General features: G+C 42.1%; 1 protein-coding gene across 1 annotated transcript in view; it reads left to right on the forward strand.

Moving 5' to 3' along the window:
• Positions 1–19,898, forward strand: part of LOC132255751 (uncharacterized) — a 45,971-nt gene extending 26,073 nt beyond the window's left edge. Inside the window, exons 3-7 of the mRNA XM_059751897.1 lie at positions 15,000–15,202; positions 15,269–15,447; positions 16,148–16,323; positions 16,418–18,863; positions 18,931–19,898. Coding sequence (XP_059607880.1) covers positions 15,000–15,202; positions 15,269–15,447; positions 16,148–16,323; positions 16,418–18,863; positions 18,931–19,270 — 3,344 coding nt within the window. The 3' untranslated portion in view covers positions 19,271–19,898. The remainder of the gene's footprint in view (positions 1–14,999; positions 15,203–15,268; positions 15,448–16,147; positions 16,324–16,417; positions 18,864–18,930) is intronic.
• Positions 19,899–20,876: the final 978 nt, after the last annotated feature.

Genomic DNA, 20,876 nt, shown 5'->3' on the forward strand with positions numbered 1-20,876 from the left:
AATTGAAATTGCATAATCACCGTTGCAACAATTGCGCGAAACAACACCACAGAACAAACAGAGTGTTGTAGATGTTCAATTTGCAATGCTGATCATCCCACCGAGGATTTGTCTCAGTGTTTCACTCCCAAATGCAGCGACTGATGGTAAAAATGAGAAATACACGTGATTCCCCCAAATTCGTGTCATATCTCCATGGATGAGAGTCTCATGAAAAATTCAACAGGACACACGACATAAATAATTTCCATGGATTCTCAAGCGTTTCCACTCGGAGAATTGTTTCAAGATTGAAATTCTGTGATTCACCATAAATATTCCCTTTGTCATCGACCATTTTTAACTTCCTGCGGTCATTTTTTTGGGTGGATTTTCCCTCTTGCAAATAATGTAAACACTATATATATATTTCAGTTGGATGCGAAAGGAAATTCAGACAGTTCTGTTGCTCGTGAGCCACCCTTTTTTCGGCTGTGCGCATTCACGGAAAAAAAGAAGAAGTAAATTGAACAAATGGGGTTATTGTTGAGAAAATTGGAGGAGAATTCATCCTTCGTCAATTATGTAAAGAAAATATTTATTCCTCATTCTTGTACAATGCTGAGAAGGATAATGGCATTCTTTTGGGGTGGAGAAACCCCAGCAGAAGCTCATGAAAAATTTCTACTGAACATCCTGAGCTTGAAGAAAAAAAATAGTCCCCTTCGTGTGCCAGTCGCGTTCCTTCAATTAGGGGCTGTGAGAAGAAAAGGGTCTGAATATGGGGCTGTGGAAAGGGAAAAGGGAAAAAGGGGAGATGGAATTAATAAGAAAGATTCCATGGTGTAATTGAAAAGTGATCAAAGTGAGGGTGCGGAATTCAATTCAATATGGTTCCCTTAAAACTTTCCCCATGTTACGATTACCAATAGTGGTCGTCTCACCTGACACAGGATTAATAAATGAAAAGCTCTTCTGTTCGACACAATTTGCAACTTCATAACTTTGTTGGGGCGTGAAAGGAGTGGATGGAGGCAACATTCGATGCACCATTTAATTATGAACTTTGCGCAGTAATGTTCCTGAGACAAAGGTGAAAGATTGGTTGGAAGAAGGAATCGATAATTTGTCATCGAGACACTGGGAATGCCTGCATCTTCTCTGCTCAAGCCACAATCTTCTTCTTCTTTTTCTTAAGAATGATGAAGGTGTGAGACTTTTCTCAATAATGTCACTCTGTGAAAAGGAAGAATTTACTAATAAATATCCCACTGAGATTACATTTCTTTTCTTAAAGAATCAGATTCTGAAATGGGTGGAGCTCTTGAATAAGGCAATGCCCACTCAAAAGCTCCGCCCATTGCAAAGATAAATTTAATTTTGACACCATTTCTGCATGTGTACTCTTCAAATTTGAATGCGAAACAAGAACAAATGAATCTGCGGTGGCATGAAATGGCTTCATAGTGTGGAATTTGCATCTAAATGCAGAGAATGATAAAAAATGTGTGAAGATGGTGGGAAGGAAAGTGGACAATGAATGGCTTTCCCGAATGTAACCATGGGAGTTAGCCTGAAAAAAAAAATATCATCAGCTTTATCTGGGGGAAATAAATTTTCACTTTCTCATAAATAGAAGAATTTTCTAGCGTGCGAAGTAAATTTTCATAATAAGTTCTACATGCTTGGAAAGCTCTTCTCTCACTCTGTTTGTATGAGATATATTTTTACATATGTTTCATTTCATGTTTTAACACTGAGAAAAATGAATTCCCCCACTATATACTTTCCATGCTTTTTCTGTGCGGGGTGGGGGGCAGAGAAAAAGGGTGGATAGAGAAATATTTGAAATAAGAAGTGCCTGGGCTCTTTGTCAATTTATGGAATATCTCCCCTGAAATATATTTTCTCCATCAACTTTCTGTCTATTGTCGGAATTGTGTGGATATTTCTCTGAGAGCGCTTCCTACAAATTTCGGGCCCATTTCAATTTTCCCTTTTTCTCTATCTCTTCACCCCATATTCTTCTGCCTTGCAACACCCCATCCCAGAAAGAAAAAAAAAATGGGAGGCGACAATTTATTCGAGTGAAAGAAGAAAGAGAGCATTTCGTCGTGTTCCTCTCAATAAGTTTTCAGCCCAAAACACGCTCGGATATCTGCCGCCCCGGGAAGGAGCATTTGCCTTTTATTTCTCTGGGATGTCGCACAAACGTGCTAACCATTTGCCCTCGCCCGAGGATGCGAAGGTGAATGAACCAGACAGCCATTGAGAGAGAAATGCCGCCACATTTAAACTTCCGGCACATTTGTGACGATTTTCGGGGGACTTATCGAGCAAGGATCGTGCGCGGAAGGGTGCAAAATATTGCAATATTTAAAATAACACCCCATTCTTCCGGGTCCGGGTGGGAGTCAGTCAGAAAAAAGCACACCCCTCAGTCGAGAATCCCCCGGAAAAATAGCTCTCAGAGTGCCTTTTTTTTGGAGGCGAAAAATCAATGAGATTCAATTATTTATAGTAATTCTTCGGAGCGTTTTATACGCCTCACTTGATTTGCATATTTCACTCCCTCTCTCTCTCTCTTTCCTTCTCTCGTTACCCGAGTTTTTTTTCACCTGCACTCACCGGACGAAACTCACATAATTGATTTTCCCAAAGCCAACACCCAACCACCCACTCGAGATCCACTGCAATTTTCATGTGCAAAAACTCTATGCTTTCGCGCATAAACAGAAATTTCGATGGTTTTTCTGTTTTCTGCAATTCTCAAGCACCACTCCTAAACTGACGTGTTTTTCTACCTTTTGCAAAATCTCTCTTTAATCAGAGAAAAACTTTTGTAATTGCATTCCTCACATTTCGCCCACAAAATGTGCTGTATGAGAATTCTTTAGCCACTTTCACGGCTTTTCGCATTGTCTTCTTCCCAACAGTATATATAATATCCAAAGTCGTACCTCAGGAGGTGCTTGTGGGATGTTTTTGTCAGCGAAAGCTGTGGTGAAAGCGCAAAGAAAAAGCGTTTGTAATCTGATAAGAAAGCTGGAGAGTGTTGAATGTGGAGATACTTGTGGAAATAATTGATATTCTTTGCTTGAAAATTACCCCCAGTTTTCTCTGTCATGTCACAGTGTGTAAAGAACGGCAGTTGGAAACACTTAGAAGCTTAAGAATGTTCCCACTGGAGTTCATGAGAGTTTAACAGAAAGTGATTTAATCAAATACTTATAAAACCATGGAAGTGTGATGGAATAATAGAAGAAAGCTTGTTAGCGTTTACTTAGACAAAATTATATTTCTATTTATTATTATAATTCATTATAGTTTTCGCAATGCAATAAATCAGTGAATAGGTCAAAGTTCAGCGCAAAACGAACAGCAAGCGTTCTTGGCTCACATTGAGAATCATATTTGAGCTTTTGCAGAAATATGGGAAAGGCGCTACATTGCAAATTCAATCATGTGCTGTACAAACTCAACGCGGTGCCACGTGGCGCGGCGTCGTTGGGAAACGAGGGAGAAAGTGACGGTGCGCCCCACAAAATCAATAACCTGGAGGATATTCTTTGATCTGTGCAAATCCTCCGGCAAACCAACTGTGCGAGCCTTTATTAATTTTCCCTCTCGAGGCAGTTTGTTTGGTGTTTTTTTTTCTGACGTCGGAAACATTTTCATGAAAATACTATATAGGAAAAATATTGTGTTCAGCGCTAAGCGGTGAAAATTCGACAAAAAGGTCGCTGATTTGCCATTCTTTCAAAAATGGGTTTTCCAGAGTCGCACACACACGGAGAAAAATTATACAATTGTCATTACAAATTTATGTTATTTTCCGGGACTCGCATTTCCCGGAGGGAAAATGTAGCGTTTTTGAGATTTGTAAATGAATTTTAATCACCACGAAGGGCGCAATATCTGGAATGGAATGCGCTGTAGTCAAACAATGAGGGAGAATTTAATCATTTCCCCCTCGAGACATCTCTTTTCGATATATTCCCTGCCTCTCTGAAGCCCCATTTTGCAGATTAATATTTATACGGAATTAATTCCTTTGATGAGAAATATAGCAGAAATGAATAAATAATGCACAGCAGAAGCGGCGGGAGCATTTTCCTTAAAAACATATATACAAAAGTTTTGTAAAATTATGAAAATTCCCAACTCTACAATGCAAATATTTTCCAGCAAGGCATTCTTTTCTCCCTGAGCAAAAGAATAATTTTTCCCACTTCCAACTTTTGTCACTCGTTCGTCTATTATTGCTGAAGAAATTTCTCCACCTCCTCCTTGTTTTCACTTCAAAGTCACTCCCAATGATTGCATATTGCCGTTTGAAAAGTTATCATCATCAACTGGGGCTGTTATTCTTTCACTTTTTACTCACCAAGTGTGCAAGAAGAATGAAAGGGGAAGGAAAACTCCACTTAGAGTTACAAAAATAAACACTCTAAATGTACTTTCCGACATTTGGGGATCTCAGAAGACAGCCACTGTTTGAAATTAACACCCTCCAAAAAGAATCTCAGCTCGAGTGAGTGTGAGTTTGTCTACTGCTTTTCCCTTTGGCGCGGGACTTCCAGTAAAGCACGAGTGAGCAATTGAGGAGGAGAAAGTGAGATTTTGAGCAATAAGAAAAATCATTGGGTAAATAAATCTCGTGTATTCATCGGTTTTCCTGCTGTGAAAATCAACACAAGAGGGACTTTTAATTGGGAAGCCTTCGAAACTGTGAGATAATTAATAATCTTCCCAGTACAGATGTTGAAAAAAAGGAAAACTCATGCTGAAAATAGAATCACCAGTAATTTTTCCTTCGCGAGAATCAATTATTATGGCTTTATATGTTCTGGAATTGAGGGTTTTTTCTTCTTCATTCTGCAATTGCGAGGAAAATTGCTTTTCATCCAATCTAAAAGGTGGAAAGTTAAGATCAAAGACCAACGCTGGGAGTCAGATTTTTTTTTTGCCAGCCCTCAAAGTGTGATTTTGGAGCATAAAGAAACTACCACAAGAGACAGAAAATTGCCACGCACCATTAAATGTGGTGCGAGTCTCGAAATAGAGCCTCGACATTTCTTCCTTTAATTGCCAAACACTTTAGAGACATTCTCACAAGCCCTCCTGCTGTATTTATAGCCTATGCTGTGGTGTCAAAAAAAATTAGATGAAGTGTTCAGAACACACGGGTTTTCCCTCTTTAAGAATGAATTCCATGTGATGAATTCTAATCATCAACATTCACCTCTTGCCACTCACTTCATCCCAAAAGCACCACTGTGACATTGCGTGAAATAAATTTACAAATCTCCAAATTCCCAAGATTCATTTGTTCCTTTTCAACACGCCCATCAGAGTCTCCTTCTCCCCTAGTCATTGAACCCACAATGAGAAAATGTGGGGAAATCTTGGAATTCGGCATTCATCAAAATTTATCTCTCTCTCTTTTGCCTCAACTTTTCATGCGCAGGAAGTTGAAAAATTCAAATTAATTGCACATTTATTGAATGGAAATGTGTCAGTGGCAAGGACAGTCCCTAAAATCTCGTGAATTTGATTTATTCAACATAATTGGGCAATAACAATAAAAGCCATGGATGGAATATGAGATACAGCAAATTACTCTCAGTGGAGTTTATATGGAAAATCTGCTCTTGTCACTTTATGACATTCTTCCTCACACGAGTGTTCATCCCTCGGAAAATTCACTGGGGGATTTATATTAATTTTTTCACTCCTCAAAAGTCACTGTAGAGCATCAGTCACTCTCCAAGTGTGCTGCTTTTCCAGATAAAGAAGAAGAAAAAAACGAGAGACGCCAGAGCGCAATTCTGAGCGGATTCCTCGAGATTATTGCAATGTGAGGAGAGGAATTAACTCATTTTGATTAAACCATTCTTTTCTACTTATAATATCCAATTTCGAATAAAAGGTAATTAGACTAATTTAGCTTCTTGATGCTGAAATGGTATAACGAGTTTTCTTCCCCATTCAGGGGGTTGATTAAATGGGAATAAAATTCAATCAACTAATTGATATGATTTTTTGTCAATTTACCACTCACAGGCGGGGATGACTTGAGCAATACAGCGATATAATGACAATTGAATCAAATCGATTTCTTCACCAAAGTTGGGGGTAATGATTGGAGGGTGAATTCTCTGGGCGGTTGAGCCACTGAGAGGAGCTCGTTATGGAATCTCTCAATCAAATCAATTTCCGCTGAAGACTGCCTTGAGTTCTCTTGGGACAAGAAGAACTTCCTTCGCTTCCATGGTTTGCAAAATTCACCCACACTGAATCTCGCGATTGGGCAAAAAAAAGGGCGCCGACACAAGAGTGAAAATTTAAACTTTTCAATTTGCAATTTATGGAAAATTGATGAGGAGTCTCTTGAGAATTTAATGTTCATTTGCATACAAGAAAGAGAGTGAGGGAGTTTTGGCGAAAATGTTCCAGGGGAATAAATGCCAAGGGGAGTCGGAAGTTTTCCCTCGGTGGAAAGCTCAACCCATAATGGGTGGTTTTGATCGTAATCCCGCGCCTCGTCGTGAATTCAATCACTCCAACTCGCCGTAAAGACTATAACTTCAGAAGTTCTGTTCTTTGCACATCAAAATGCCCAAAAACGAAAACCTATATATAATATTGCGCTAAAGAGAGCACATTCTCTCACCTATCAAAGGGAGATGTGAAAAGGCACTCGGTTTGCATGCAATTCTATCGCGTTAGTCATTGAATTTCACTTTTGGTATGTTTAGAATTGAATTCCATGAATTTCGCGGGGGATTGAATGTCGGCACTGTTGAAATGTTTCAGCCACTAAAAATTTCACTGGTAGCATTTCAATTTTCTGCACTCCATAAAAGCACACGGAAATATCCTGTTTAACGATACTCTAGGTCGTAAAAACTCCTTTTTATTGGCCGTTGGGATTTCTTCTGCAGAAAAACTCACAGATATACTGAAACAATAGGAATACTGTGGGCTCAGATAAGCCGCCCAGATATTTTACGAGGACACTTACTCCAGGTATTCTGATGATTACTAAAATTAACAGTTCTTCCCCGATAAAAACCATTTGCAAGCAGCTCTGGTGACTGCCAGAATATTGACAAGTATTTTATAGTTCAACATCTCTTAGCTCCATATTATAATCTCGTCCTTGTAACGCGACTTCATCTCAGTACACATCGTTGGTTGAATCCGGCAAACATTAATTAAAATTAATTTTACCATCAGATTAAAATTTCTCGTGGAAAGTTTGCTCACTTCCGCTGAGAAATTTGCTTGCAGTCGCTTGGAATTGGAAAGAAGAAGTGCACTGACCGTGGCGCTTTTTGCAAAAGTGCCAGAAAAGTCGACCTCTTTGTCGTGAGAAAAAAAAAACTCTCCTTTCATGTTCCTTAATTAACTACATGGTGGATTTTGCATCCCTTTTGGTGCTCCAAGCGAAGACAAATCGATAAGAGAGAAGTTCGAACAAGAGACAGAAAGTCGAAATAATTGAGTGAATTTCATGTTCTCTGATGGGGATGTATTGCAAATGAGGGTTGAACGACTTGCGGAAATGTACTGTTCAATTACTTATGTAATTTGCGTACGATGTCTTGACTTTTTTTTTTGTTCTTTTTGGTTCTGCAGCTTTCGCAATACTCTTTCTCCGTGGTGACTTTTTCGTCCCCTTTAATTAATACTCCTCAGCCCAGAGTAAGATGGAAAAGTTGCGCCACCAGACAAAGGCATCCAGAGGAAGTTTTGCGTTGGTAAAGTCACCGCACAACTTTCACCATTGAGAATCTGTGCGGTGAAATTTTCCTATATTCATCTGACTGGAATTATGGGAGAGATTTCATGCTTAATATGTTTTTCCCATGTCACAAGACAGAGCTTCTGTTCGTCGAATTATTGTGGGTGGAAAGTCTCTGACAGAAAGACCGTATTATTAAACTCAATCAAACTCGACTTCACCCATCGATATGCGGCACAGCTGAAACTTTCTTCTGCAACTGGAAAGATCGCCAGTGGCAAAATTTTTGGGGTTGGCGAAGGGAAGACAAGAGTCGTGATATATAACTTTCGATTGGGAAAAGCTCTGCGAGGCACTGGGTTCATGAGAAGTGGTGAAAAAGTCACAAGTTTGCCACCCACTGTCTGAGGATTTGCTCCTTTGACTTGAAGTGCAAGAACAAGTCCCATAAAATACACCCTTCGCCCCTCCAGTCGGGACTCAAAATGCCTCCCTGGGACTTTCCTTGGTTGCCGAAAATGCGCCTTTCAGCCACCCCCTTTTTGGACCGACTTGGGAAAACATGGAGTGTTTGAGTTTACTCTATTTGTGTGCGTTTTCTTCCCTTTCTCTCTCTCTCTCTCTTCCCCAAAAATTCCATCACCGAAGGCAAGACAAGCGAGGCTCAATTGTCTCCTCGACGATATCGACTGAAGCAACCCTTTTGGAGAGCTGAGTAAATATGAATCTCATTAGGATTCCGGACAAATTGGACCATCTCTCTGGCCAATTTAGGCCTCTCTGCCCAGAGATGTTATATGTAGAATTTCATAAATGATAAATCTCCACACCTGGAAAATTCATAAGCACACGAGCTTTACTAAATCATCCGGATCAATTGCTCGGCCTTGGAAAATGCTCCTTTCACCCACAAACTTTTCAACCCAGTACACTATTAAAACTTACGCATCACGGAACGATACACAAAATACATGAAGTTTCTGGGATGCTCAGAACTGAGCTGATATGAGGGTTGGGGGGGGCGAAAGTTTCCCAACTATTTGGTTCCCTCTTAATAATAGAACACACACAAGTTTAATGGTATTTATCAGGGACAAAAAGGTAATTTTCCCACCAATTATTTCCATTAAAGTTTTTTTCGTCACCACAAGCATAGTTTGGCGTTGTGCAATCAGAGGAAAACATGTGTGAAATTGGCTTTGTTATCAGTGGCGCCAGAGTTTGAAATCATCAGCTAGGAAAACTTCACTATTGTGATTCTGGGTTGCTGACATGATGAAATATCATTTGAATTTTAAATGGAAATTGTGCAGAATGTCAATTTTGCGCATTATGCACATCTTTATTATATTTTTATAGGTATTTGTGAAATCCCTATAATTGTTCTTTCCTCTTAAATTGACGTAATTTGCATTTTATCGAATAATTCGATTTATTGGTATTTGGTGAATTTTTTTTATTTAAAATTCACAGTGCAACACGCCATATGAAATTTGCATATATGGTAAAATCCACATGACTGACAGAGAGAGTCGGTGAAATGAAGGGGATTGCTTCAGTTAATGCAAAATAAACTCCATGAGTATTATAGCAGTCATGGGAAAATGTGTTGGAAGATGAGTGCGATAGAGCAAAAAAGCCACATGGAATAATCGACTCAATTGAAATTATCTCACTCTGAATGGTATAAAATCGATTTAATGCTGGGCGATATTTGAGGCTTTTCCCCTCATTCAAAATTCGCTGAAAAAGGTGGTCAGGAGAGCGCGCGAATTTCAGTGATTTCCCGCATCCAAATTGATACGGTATATAATTAGCTTAATTGAAAATAAATAATTATGATTAATGCCGTATGAAAAGCTCTCATCCGTCTGCCGCCACAATGTGAATTCACGCCAATGACCATCAGCATAAAAGCTTCACACCCGGTGAGCATTTATAATGGAAGTTCAGGGAATTGCAGAGGGATTTTCTCACTTAAAAGGCGATTTTCTGGCACTCTTCCTCAATGTCTAATCTCTTTCTCACCAACCTTAATCTCTCTGGAACATGCTGGCGAAGAAATTGAATGGGATCTTCTCTTAGTGCTTCTCACATAACATTTTTCAGCACTGTGAGAATGTCCTAAATAAATCTAATCACATCTGAAAGGATACTCTTGGTGAATTTTCCCTCCTTATATCTTCATCGTATCATCAAGTATTGGATTTTATTGTATCACAGATCTGCCACTATTCAGCAATTTTCCCAAGAATTTCTCTCTTCTCTCTCTCTCTTAAAAGATTCTCTCACTCGGCAAAGCTTCTAAGATCCTGAGCACTGATGGAGGACAAATTGGAAATTATTTCTCTAGGGAAAAGCATGGCTTTTGAGGTCATTTCGCAATTTGCCTGTTCGAGGATAAAATGCCATAGTATAAATACTCCTTGAATTCACTGACACAGATTTTTTTTTAGCACGATGTATTTATGTACATTTTAATTAGGACGTTGACAAGAGTCACGAAAGCTGTGTGCACAAGGCGGGCTCATTGCAGATTGAAGTGTACGGAGAATCGTGGTCCAGCCAAGAGTTTTTTTTTCTTTTCGCCGCACAATCTCACCATCTTTCCCTTGGTTTTCCGTAATAATTCCTCTCTCGGTCGCAAGAAAATTCCGTTTAATATGCAATGGAATTTTTCCAACGGAATACGAAATTAAGGTGATTTGTCATGTCCTGGCTGATTCACCATGCTCCACTGAGGACCTCCGGCCCATCCTCACGGGCAAAAGCTCGTGCCTGAGCTTTTCATGTGACGCTGTGCGACGGTGGAACAAGGACGCAATGAGCGTGAAGCATGCGAACATGAAAGAAATCTCGCCGGGCATCTTGCTTTCAGCGACCCAAGACCGAAGAAAAAAGGATAATCATCTCCCTCACACTCTCTCTCCCTCTAATTATGAAGCTGAGACGGTCGACGTTCTTGTGGGTGGGGTTGCTTAATTAAAGAAAATTAATTTTCATCTTAATCAGCTTGATTAATGTTTGTCTCTGTGTCACGAGAAAGAAAAAAACTCTTAGCCATTTTTACTCATCTTCATCCGCAAAATGTTCAACTTTGTGCTCACCGTTCACTTCCTCTCTTTGGCCATTCCGGACTTAATTTCTTGGCATACGAGGGATGAGGAGGGATGCAGATTACCGATCGATTGTGAAGGGATGAAAATGCGTCTCGAAGGGGCATAAATCAATGGGGACTGTCGACAATTGAAAACGACGATTTGTGGGTGGGATTTCCTCCTGGCACACAGCTCTCAAGAATTACGGATGACGCTTCGCAGTTCATTAGTTTGGCCATAAATCAGAAATTTCCACTCCCTGTGTGTGTGTTGTCTTTCCCTCATCGAAAGACGCACACAAATGTCTAGATGCTCTCTCAATGGTCATCAGAGCAATGCTATATACTCTGTATTTTCCCAGTCAGAATTACAATTTAATTGGACTGTGGAGCTCAAATGTTCCACTATCCCTTAATGTAATACTCATTACGGTTTATCATTTGGCCTTTGGCTAAATTGCGCTTCAACACTGGAGGGTGGAAAATTCTTGCAAATCTACAGAAAATTGCAATTTATCTGCTAAATAATCCAATGGTTTGCCAGTATTCATCATGCGCCATAATTTCACTTTAAATACAAAATGTCTGAAATAAGGGTTGGAATTACTAATTGAATTTCCATCATTAAGCCAGCTGTGCTGCAGGTGAATTCTAAATTTGCTAGCATATATTAATTGTGTATAGAGTTTCCTTAATGTCTCATCAAATCTTCCTAAATAAGTAAAAATTGACAAAGATTAAGTCAAACAATATTAGATAAAATTGGATTGAAATTCCACCTATTAAGGAAATCTCAACCTTTGTTCTTGGCAACCAATATGTAGCGCAACAATTTGCTCACTCAAAGATTATTTCATTACATACACGCGGAGAAAAAAGCTCGCTGCTTCCAGAGTTATAGTCTGGATTCTGTGGCTTTTGCACCGACTGAAATCCCAAAAGCTCCGTGTGCGATATATTGGATTCAGTCGGGAATGGAAAATGGTTTGGGTGTGAGATCTTGCGGAGTGCCATAAAAGGGATTACGTGAGAAATTCTCCGCAAAATTTTCCCCCAATGCAAGGAAGTTGCAGGATAAAAGAAGAAGAAGATAAAAAAAAAACACAAACCGTTTTCCACAACTTTTTATTGAAGCAATGAGAGACTATCAAGTCGAGCGTGGTTCTCTCCTTGAAGATTTTTGGCTGCTGAGGGAGAATAAAGTGTTGTCAATGGCCGAAAGGGAGGATTTTTCTGCAATTCACGTGAAAAGTGATGTTCAGAAGAAAATCCCGTGTCCGAATCCATTTGATGAAATTGTCGGAATTTCCGCCCCCTTTTTGCACACACACACACACACCAAGTCCATCTCTAGAACTTTCTCTTTCACTATCAACTTCCTTGGGTGAAAAGAACGCGATGCATTCGCTCTCCTCCCTCGGGGATATGAGAGACAGATGTCTCAAAATTGCAACATTGAGAGTTTACTTCTGTGAAAATGTTACAGTCACTCTTTTGCCATAAAATTCTCCTTCGAGTGGAAAGTGGTAAGATATTTTCCGTTTTTGCCAGCACCATCTCTGGAAGGATGAGAAGAGGGACTGCAAGATAGACAGGCGCTTCAGAGTTGGGGGGAATAAAATGGTGAAATCATAGGTTTAAGTACTTGAAATCCGGTCTTTTTTTTTGCTTCTTCTTCTACACATTTACAACCAGAAAGAAATGACCGATGCGCCTTCCATTGGAGTTCCTTCCTTTGGTTGACTGCGAAAGCTCCCTTTGGGACGTCGTGGGGAAGACGATTTCCCGAAATAAATTCTCTCCTTTATATCACATGCAATATTTATTATGATGTAACTTCCTCTGACTTTCCATTTTTCGCCCCTTTAGAGAGAATTACGGCCATAATTTCCACTGGACACTTGAATAAATCTCAATCTGCCCGTGGGGTTTGAGGGTATAATTCCGTTTTTTTTAGTGACGCCGCCCCAATGGTCAAAAATGCGTCACAGGCGCGGGAAATTAATTGGAAAATGCTAGCACGTGTGGAAAAATACCACCGAGACAGTCGCCAAAATCCCCAAGTCTTGGCGCATAATTCATTTAAATGTGAATTATGTGTTTTCGGCATTGTCTGGGCTGCACTTAAGGGGTGGGGATTTTGCGCGGTGGTAGAAAAGGGGGTGATTTTAAAGTAGAACTGTGCATGGCATCAAAACGCCTTGGGAATTAATCTCCTAAAGAGCACTGAGAAGGTGTTCTTCCTCGTCGATCAATCAGTTTGATGGCAGCATTATAGTTTTTCCTGGGATTTGTCTCGTGCCATTCACACACACACACTCCCGGTCAAATATTTCTCCGGCAACAATTGAAAATCGTGACAGAAATCTGTGATGTTTCCCACTCAATTGGCGCCTCTCTGTTGACTAAACAAAGTCCCGAGGGAGGGCGTGAAAATGTAATGAAAATGTTCAAGTGCACTTAATCCTTGGGAGTGTCAACCGAGAGAGATATTGGAAGGGATTTCTCTCCCCCTGTGAATTTTTTTTCTTATCTCTGGTTGCAGGGCGACAAGACATTGGCGCACTCATTGGAAATAAATCCCGGACAAATATTTGGAGGGCAAACGCGAGTCTCAGCGCTAAGAGTATCAAAATAACAATAAAATATTCAATAACACAACAGAGGGTGGAAGATGGAGGGAAATCCCGCAGATATTTCTGAGTGGCAAGAAAAGTTGTCTGGCACAAACTTGCCAATTAACTTCATTTGCCCAAAAGTGAATTTGTACGCCTGTGTCTGCGAGATGTACAATAAAAGAGCCCTTGGATTATCTCATTTAATGAAGCACAATGCTCCAAATCATGTTTCACATGAATATATCCCAACTTGCCCGAGAAGAGTTTGCAAAGCTCTGCAAAAGCACTGTCGACATTGCAGTGATTTAATATGAATACAAAACATCTTGATTGTGCAACTTGAAATACATGGACTCGTCATCAATTTTACAGGCACAATTGTGCAGAAGAAAGTGCTCAATTCTCATCCTTCACGACTATCTGCTCCTTATCACTGAATAAAACATTACAGAGAAAATGCCATGGCGAAGCAATTGGGAATTGGGGATCCCCGGTGAATATGCAAATATTGATTTAAGAGCGCGCCCTCGCATGAAATTTTGCACCCTCGCGAGGGAGGAAATTGCCTTATTTGTCTATGAAGATTCATTCTCTCCATGGAGGAATAGAAAAGAAAATACTCAATATGGCAATCATCTAATTTATAATGATATTCAAATAAATTCCAACCTGAGGGTGCTCTTCTGTGGTGGGCGTACAAATGAATTGTCGATGCCATCTGTAAGGGAAATTGATCATTTGATGCACGATTTGCGAGCTTTGTACACGATGGAAGTGTTTAATTGTGGGCGGCATGAATATTTGTATATCATCCAATTATTAAATTATCAAGACAAGAGAAGAAGAGACTGGAAAATGTGTTGAAGTGAAAACCAGGATTCTTTTATTCACTGCTTTTCATGAACATCGAATATTTGTTTCTTGTTAATTCATTTTTCAAAATTGCAATATTTAACATGGGTTTTCAGGATTTTAACAAGCACACTAAAGACACTGAATGCATGTTCTTCCGAAAGACAATCAGTAAATTTTGTCATAGCTGTCTTGATATACTCAAAAGCTTACTTAAAAGACTGGGGGTGTCTTTGCCAATAAATTCTTGCAGCTCAACGCCAAAGGGTTTTGCTGCATGGCAAAGTATCCCTGGAAGAACAGACAGAACGTCGCATGCAAAGTTCTCGTGCGAGAGGAAATAAAGTTAAAATACACGAAAACTTGAAACTCAATTTAGATACAGGGACCGGATGTTGCGTCACTCGCGACGCTTAAGTTAATTTAAATTAGTGGCAAATGATGTTTCTCTGCGGCTCTCCAGTTGTGGAACTTTTCCCGGCGAAATCCCGTCGCACGGAATTTACTTGCGGAACATTCCGCATCCATGGCGGGGGGGTGGTTTTCGTGATGGATGATTAAATAAATGTGCAAGTTGTCGGGGACAGAGGAAGAAACAGAAAGGGACTTCCGAGGAGAGCAAGAGTCTCTCGTTACCCAAAATTACCAAATTTACTGTCTGTCTCATTGAGCCTCATTCTTATCCCTTTTTCCCCATTCACAGATTGCCTCCACCTTCAGTTGTATCGAGACTCGAAGGATCGATACAAGCACGGCCAGACGAAGGCTTCTCTGTCACTGCAGCACTTTCTGGGCGTCGAGTCTGGATTTACATTGGACAAGGAGTCCAACACAATTGCCATTATTTGTCAAGATGTTATCGTTGTGTTGGCTTTTGATACGAGAGAACGCTTAATTCAGTGGCAGGTTTGTTCACTTTGGCCCATTCTTTCGCCACACTCGCCCTTCTCACCTGTGCGCTTCCCTTTGCAGGTGAAAATCTCTACAAATCTCGGAGACGACATTCAGTACTTGATCCTGGTGTCGACGGCACCGCCCAAGGCGAAGGTGTCGACAGGACCGGCGAGGATGCACGTGCAAGACCATCGATTTTGTCTCACAACTGGCGTCCCGCCGAGATTGGCCGGACTCTGGGAAATTGGCCATTTAAGGTGAGCTTTGTGATAAATAATGTGCAAGATTACAAAGGATGATATTAAAGCTGTAAGAACTTGGCATGCAGCGAGACCCGCAGATTGCACAGTGTTGAGCAAAATTTGCATCTTGCCGGTGATTTTTATTTTGAACATTTGCGCAAAATTCTGCTCCACTCCGCTTGCGTTAGGAGAAGAAAGGAAAGGGAAAATTGTAAGAATAAATACCACATCTTTGCTCGCCACTGTAATATGTCGACGCTTACCGTGGAGAAATAATCTCTTGCATGCATTCTCGAGGCGCAAACGAGGCTCATTTCATTGTGCAGCCCTCACTATGCCGTAATTCCTTACCTAATAGACCATATCTTAATTTATTGGGGAGCGCAATGTTGATGATGGGGATTATTCTTGTTATATTTAGCCATTTGAGCGGAAACTCCCTGTTCATTTGAAAGGGGCTGGTTGGCGTTCTTTTGATTTATCATTGACCGTATCACGAAGGGGTGCAGTCACATGGAAATTAATCGTTTGTTTCAATTAATTTCCACCCCCTCGTGCCCGATAAGAAAGTCCCAAGTGAGGTGAGCTCCTCGAGCGCGTGCAAGTGGAAATTTCTTAATTAAAGCGGCCCAGGAGAGGCGCACTCTCCCAGGGCGCACAGGGTGGGACGCATCAGGTGGAAAATTGTGTGACTGTCTCAATAAACACCTTGCAGGCGCTACGGGGTCGTGGACAACCGCTTCTGCTTCGAGGGTGGGTCACAGTGTGGCAAAGGCGAAGGACTGTACATACTGGTGACGGATCAGGGGGATGAAATCACCCACACCCTCAAAGTCGCCTCTCAAGGCAAGCTGGCAACCAGAAGACGTCCTGTCGCCCGAAAGCTCTCAGGTGAGTGTCACTCCGCCACGCTCAGCCAATTTATTACGGTGGCTCTGGAGCTTTGGTGGGGAGATATCAATCAATATGTCTGATGTCGTTGCAGCCCTCGATAGTCCGCGGAAGCTCTCACCCAGACCCGTCGAGGACGGCGTGAGTCTGTCCGCGAATCATCACTTTCACGCCGACGAGGGCAATTGCATGTGCAGCAGCCGAACGTCCTTCTGGCCATCGCAAGAGTCGCGTGATCTGGACAGCAACTACGGCTGCGGAGACACAGTGTCCGTGTCCGAGGCGCACGATGGCCTGGGCGACGGGGAGATGTTTCGCGGACGAGCAACCATGTCGCAGATCGAGAGGTGCATGAGCTGCATCTCGAAACTGGGCGCTCCGTCGATGTCTCGAAGCTCCACCGCGGCGGGAACGCCCGGACTTGCCCCGGCGCCCGCTTGGACCATTCCTGAGTATCACACCCCAACAGCGCCCGCCAAGGGTCACGACCGGATGTCCCTGTGCTCATCGCACACGGGCAGCAGTAGCAACTCTGAGTACTCAGTGCCCAGGAGCTCAGTGGGTGGTCAGGAGGGGTGCTGGGGTGATAAGGCCTCGCCGTGCGCTCAGTGCGGACCGCCCAGGCCGCCGAAACCCAAGTCCCTGCAGAAACCACCCATGCCGCTGCCTCTGTCTTCCCCAGCCGGTGCCCACGCGGGTCCCTATGAGAACTACGACGTGCCCCGCACTCCGATCGCCCTAGACTCCGACAACTACGACACACCCAAGAAGATCCACGAGTACCTCTCCGCGGACGTGAATAGCAATCCCAGCTCTGCTTCCTACGCCAACTACGACATCCCCTCCACGATGGGGAAGATGTGCGGCTGCCTTGGGCAGTCAGACGGATCCAAGCCCGGAGACTCAACTGTCGCGCGAACTGACTGCACTTGCACGAGAGTGATGTCCTGGGCAGACAACTGGATCTCCCTGCCCTACTGTCGGCGCGGGAACACCATCGAAAACACCGGAATACCGATCAGCCGAGTGAAGCTCAGTGGAGAAGGCAAAATGCCCGTGATGCAGCCCAGCGGAGAGCTTGCCATCTATGCAACAGTGGACATGGCAAAGAAGATGAGTCGACGCATCGTGGAGAAGTGTGAGTGCATTCCCGATGACGCCTCAGAGTCTGGATCATCGAACTACATCAATCTCGATCCGGCGAAGGAGGTGGGATATCAGCCCACGGATGGCAACTACACCAACATGGACTTTGCGCAGTCCCTGGAGCACTATGAGAACTCCAAGAATGTCCTGGAGCGGGCAGGGCTGTGCAATGAGACTGAATCAAGTGAGACTGTGGTCCCGAAAGTGTGTCACAAGTGTGGTCATGCGACGGGAAAGGTGGTGGGTGATCAGGGAGCGAAAACACCCAGCCAAGAAGTCAAGACACCGCAGGATGGGAAGAATGAGAACTATGTGATGATGGAGCCGAGGAAGGATCAAAGAGAATTCCCGGGATACTTGCCAATGTCACCAGCAGCTCCGCAGGCAATCACAACTCCACCAATTCCGACCAAGAGCGACCTGATCAAGCAGAGAATGAATCGAATCATCGGCGAGAAGTCCGCCAGCAATCCGAGTCTCAACGGACCGTCAGTTGACAGGACTAAGAAGCGATCGGAGGATGACACTAGAGTTCCGGGAAGTGCTATGATGAGAACAGCCGTGAGTCCCTACACCAGGAAGCAACTGATGGACAACAGTGATCTCATTCCGGGCAACATTGACAAGCGTCTCGTGGCGCGAAAACGATCCTCCTCGGCGGATTCATCGAGATTCCTGGAAGAGGTTGAGGAGTTCGACAGCACGGAGACCCTGAGGAAGTCCTCACTGACGCAGCTGGAGGGTCGTCGATCGTCATCGCCGTGCATCCACCAGGAATCCGAACAATGCGAAGACACTGCGTGCTGTGTGAAAGCCTCCACGAGCACCAGCTCAGCGGGCACCGAAAAGGCCGCCATTGCGGAGCCCGAGGATGATATTTCGGGCTCAACGACGCAGAGTCAGAACTCTCAATCTGTCTACATTCGACGATCTGAGAGTGTGCCGTGCAAGGCGCAGAATCGCGACTCCTCGAGCTCAAATGACTCGGGCGTCTCCACGGGATCGCTGCGACAGCGCACCGGTGACTTTGTCGACTTTGAGCTGCCACTGACCACCGCCATGTCCGCCCGCCGCCACCAAAAACATATCCTGCCGGCCACCAGCTGCGTTCACGCCTCCCTGCCGCGGCGCTCCAAGTCCTTCGATCCGCTGCGCGAGCTCACCTTCCAGTTCCAGAAGATCAAGATCCCGGAGAAGAGCACCTCGGCAGAGGCCGAGATACCCATCTGTCCGCCCAAAGTGAAGGGATTCGCCAGTCCCGGCGAGGTTGTCTCCACTGGTCCGCCCTACATTGACTCCAGGAGCACCAGCAGCGGCACGTCCGATATGTCGGACTACATCGAGACACTGTCACTGTCCAGTCACAGTTCATCAGACACTCCGGAGGGAATGAGGTGAGTTTAGTTATCCGTTCGGGAAGCTTCAAGTACGGTAATTAGATGACAACTCTACTTGTAACAGATTAATTCGTCCACCAACGTCGACGTTGCGTCCAAGATCTGGCAAGGAGTACCAGAACATAGACAGATCAATCCTCTGTCTCACCCAGCAGGGCATCAATGCCCCTGGTGATCCGACAAAGATGACCGCTTCGCAATTCCGCAGCCTTCTGCCGGGCTCCGTCAACTATGCCAACATCACTCCCGTTCCCGAGAATGCAGAGTCGCCGAGTCCGGGCTATCAGAGTGGCAGCTCGCCGCAGGAGAACCAGACTGAGCACTTCATGTTCAAGGTGAGTCCTACGGCTGCCGTGGAGGTGAATGGAAGTGAGGCGGAGAACAAAGAGGACGTTACAATTTAAGTCGTTGTGTATAAGTGTTCATGTGCAGGGAATTTTGTGTGCGGGCAATCAGAAAAAATGGGGATTATCTTAAGGTTATTACACATATTTTAGATGGAATTCCTCTCTCCTGACACGACGCCCTTCTTTCTTTCGACCCCTTCCAAAAAAGAAACCTTCAATAATCATCTTTGAGACTATATAGTGGACAAAAGGAGAAATGCAGGGAGGGCAATTGAAGAGCTAAAGAGAGAGAAAAAGACATGAAATGAAATGGTACAAGTGAGTGTAACAATTCAAACCAATTCTCAGAACAACGACGTCTCCAGAATTTCACTAATTGGTTTCCTAAGCATTTACAAGATTAGAGTGAGAGATTAAGGAGTTGAGTGCGCGAAGGAACATTTAGATGTTAAGTTCCTCTTCTCTTAACATTTCTTAACTTTATAAGCAAAATTATATGCGAAATCATATAAATTTATCTGGTGTGCGAAAGAAAGTCGCGAGGGTGGAATTTTTTTTTTAAATAATTTGTCCCAAATAGATAGAATTTGGTTGGAGAGGAGTTAATTATTGACATAAGAATTGTTGTAAATATGAACGCCAAAAAAAGTATAAAGTAAAAAAAATTTCTCAATATCACTAAAAAGAAATGAAGAACTTGATATAATGAATTATACAACTCAAATATGACATAAAATATATTAATATGAAAAAAAAATATTTGAAAATCTCACCAAAAGATGTTTTCCTTATTTTTTACTACAAAAATATTTACTTGTATATATTGTAAAATTATTTTTCGATATAAACACTCAAGTCATGCGTCAAGAACCCAATTCCAAAGCATATTTTTACCCATACTTTGTCATAGTATTTCACACAAAAATAGACTGATTTTGTATATTTATTGACATAGAAGATGGATTAAAAAGTTGTAGAGAAGAAGGAGAAGAAAGAGGCATTTTTTAAAACAAAGATGAAGAAAACAATAAAATATTTTCAAAAGAAAGTCTTCATTTTTTCTATAAATGGTCATTTTTGGCAGGTGAAGAAACTCACAATATGACATTGTGGAATGTATTTTAAGCAATAAGATAAATTCCGCCGAGTGTTTGCGCCCCTTCTAAACACATGTCTAGAAGGAAGGAAGAGAAAAAAAGAAGATATTTAGATAAAAAGTCTATCTTGATAAACTCATAGAAAAGTTGCTGGCGTGAAGTTTCGTGCAGACACTTTTAAACATGAAGACTATTGAATTTGAATAGGAAAAAAAAGCTCATTAAACTGACTTTTCAACTCATACTTCTTACTCACATTTTTCACCCAACTTTCGACTTCGTGAAGAAAAACTCTATGGAAATCTAATAAATAGATGAGCATGAGTTCTTAATGAACCTCTCATGATAAATATCAAATATATGGAAAAAAATAGTATATTAAAAGAAAATACATAAATGTAGCAGAGAAACTAAAGATCAAAAAGGATAAAATTAAGGCAAAAATAAGAAAGCGAATTTAAGCATTAACTGAAAAAATTTAATGATTTTCTATTATTTTCTGTAGAAAAAAAACACACAAAAAAGATCAATTTTAATTTACCAAACTTCCTAAAGTCATCATTTAG

Source organism: Phlebotomus argentipes, unplaced genomic scaffold (genome assembly GCF_947086385.1).
Source record: "Phlebotomus argentipes unplaced genomic scaffold, Phlebotomus argentipes genome assembly contig_5, whole genome shotgun sequence".
NCBI classification, from domain to species: domain Eukaryota; kingdom Metazoa; phylum Arthropoda; class Insecta; order Diptera; family Psychodidae; genus Phlebotomus; species Phlebotomus argentipes.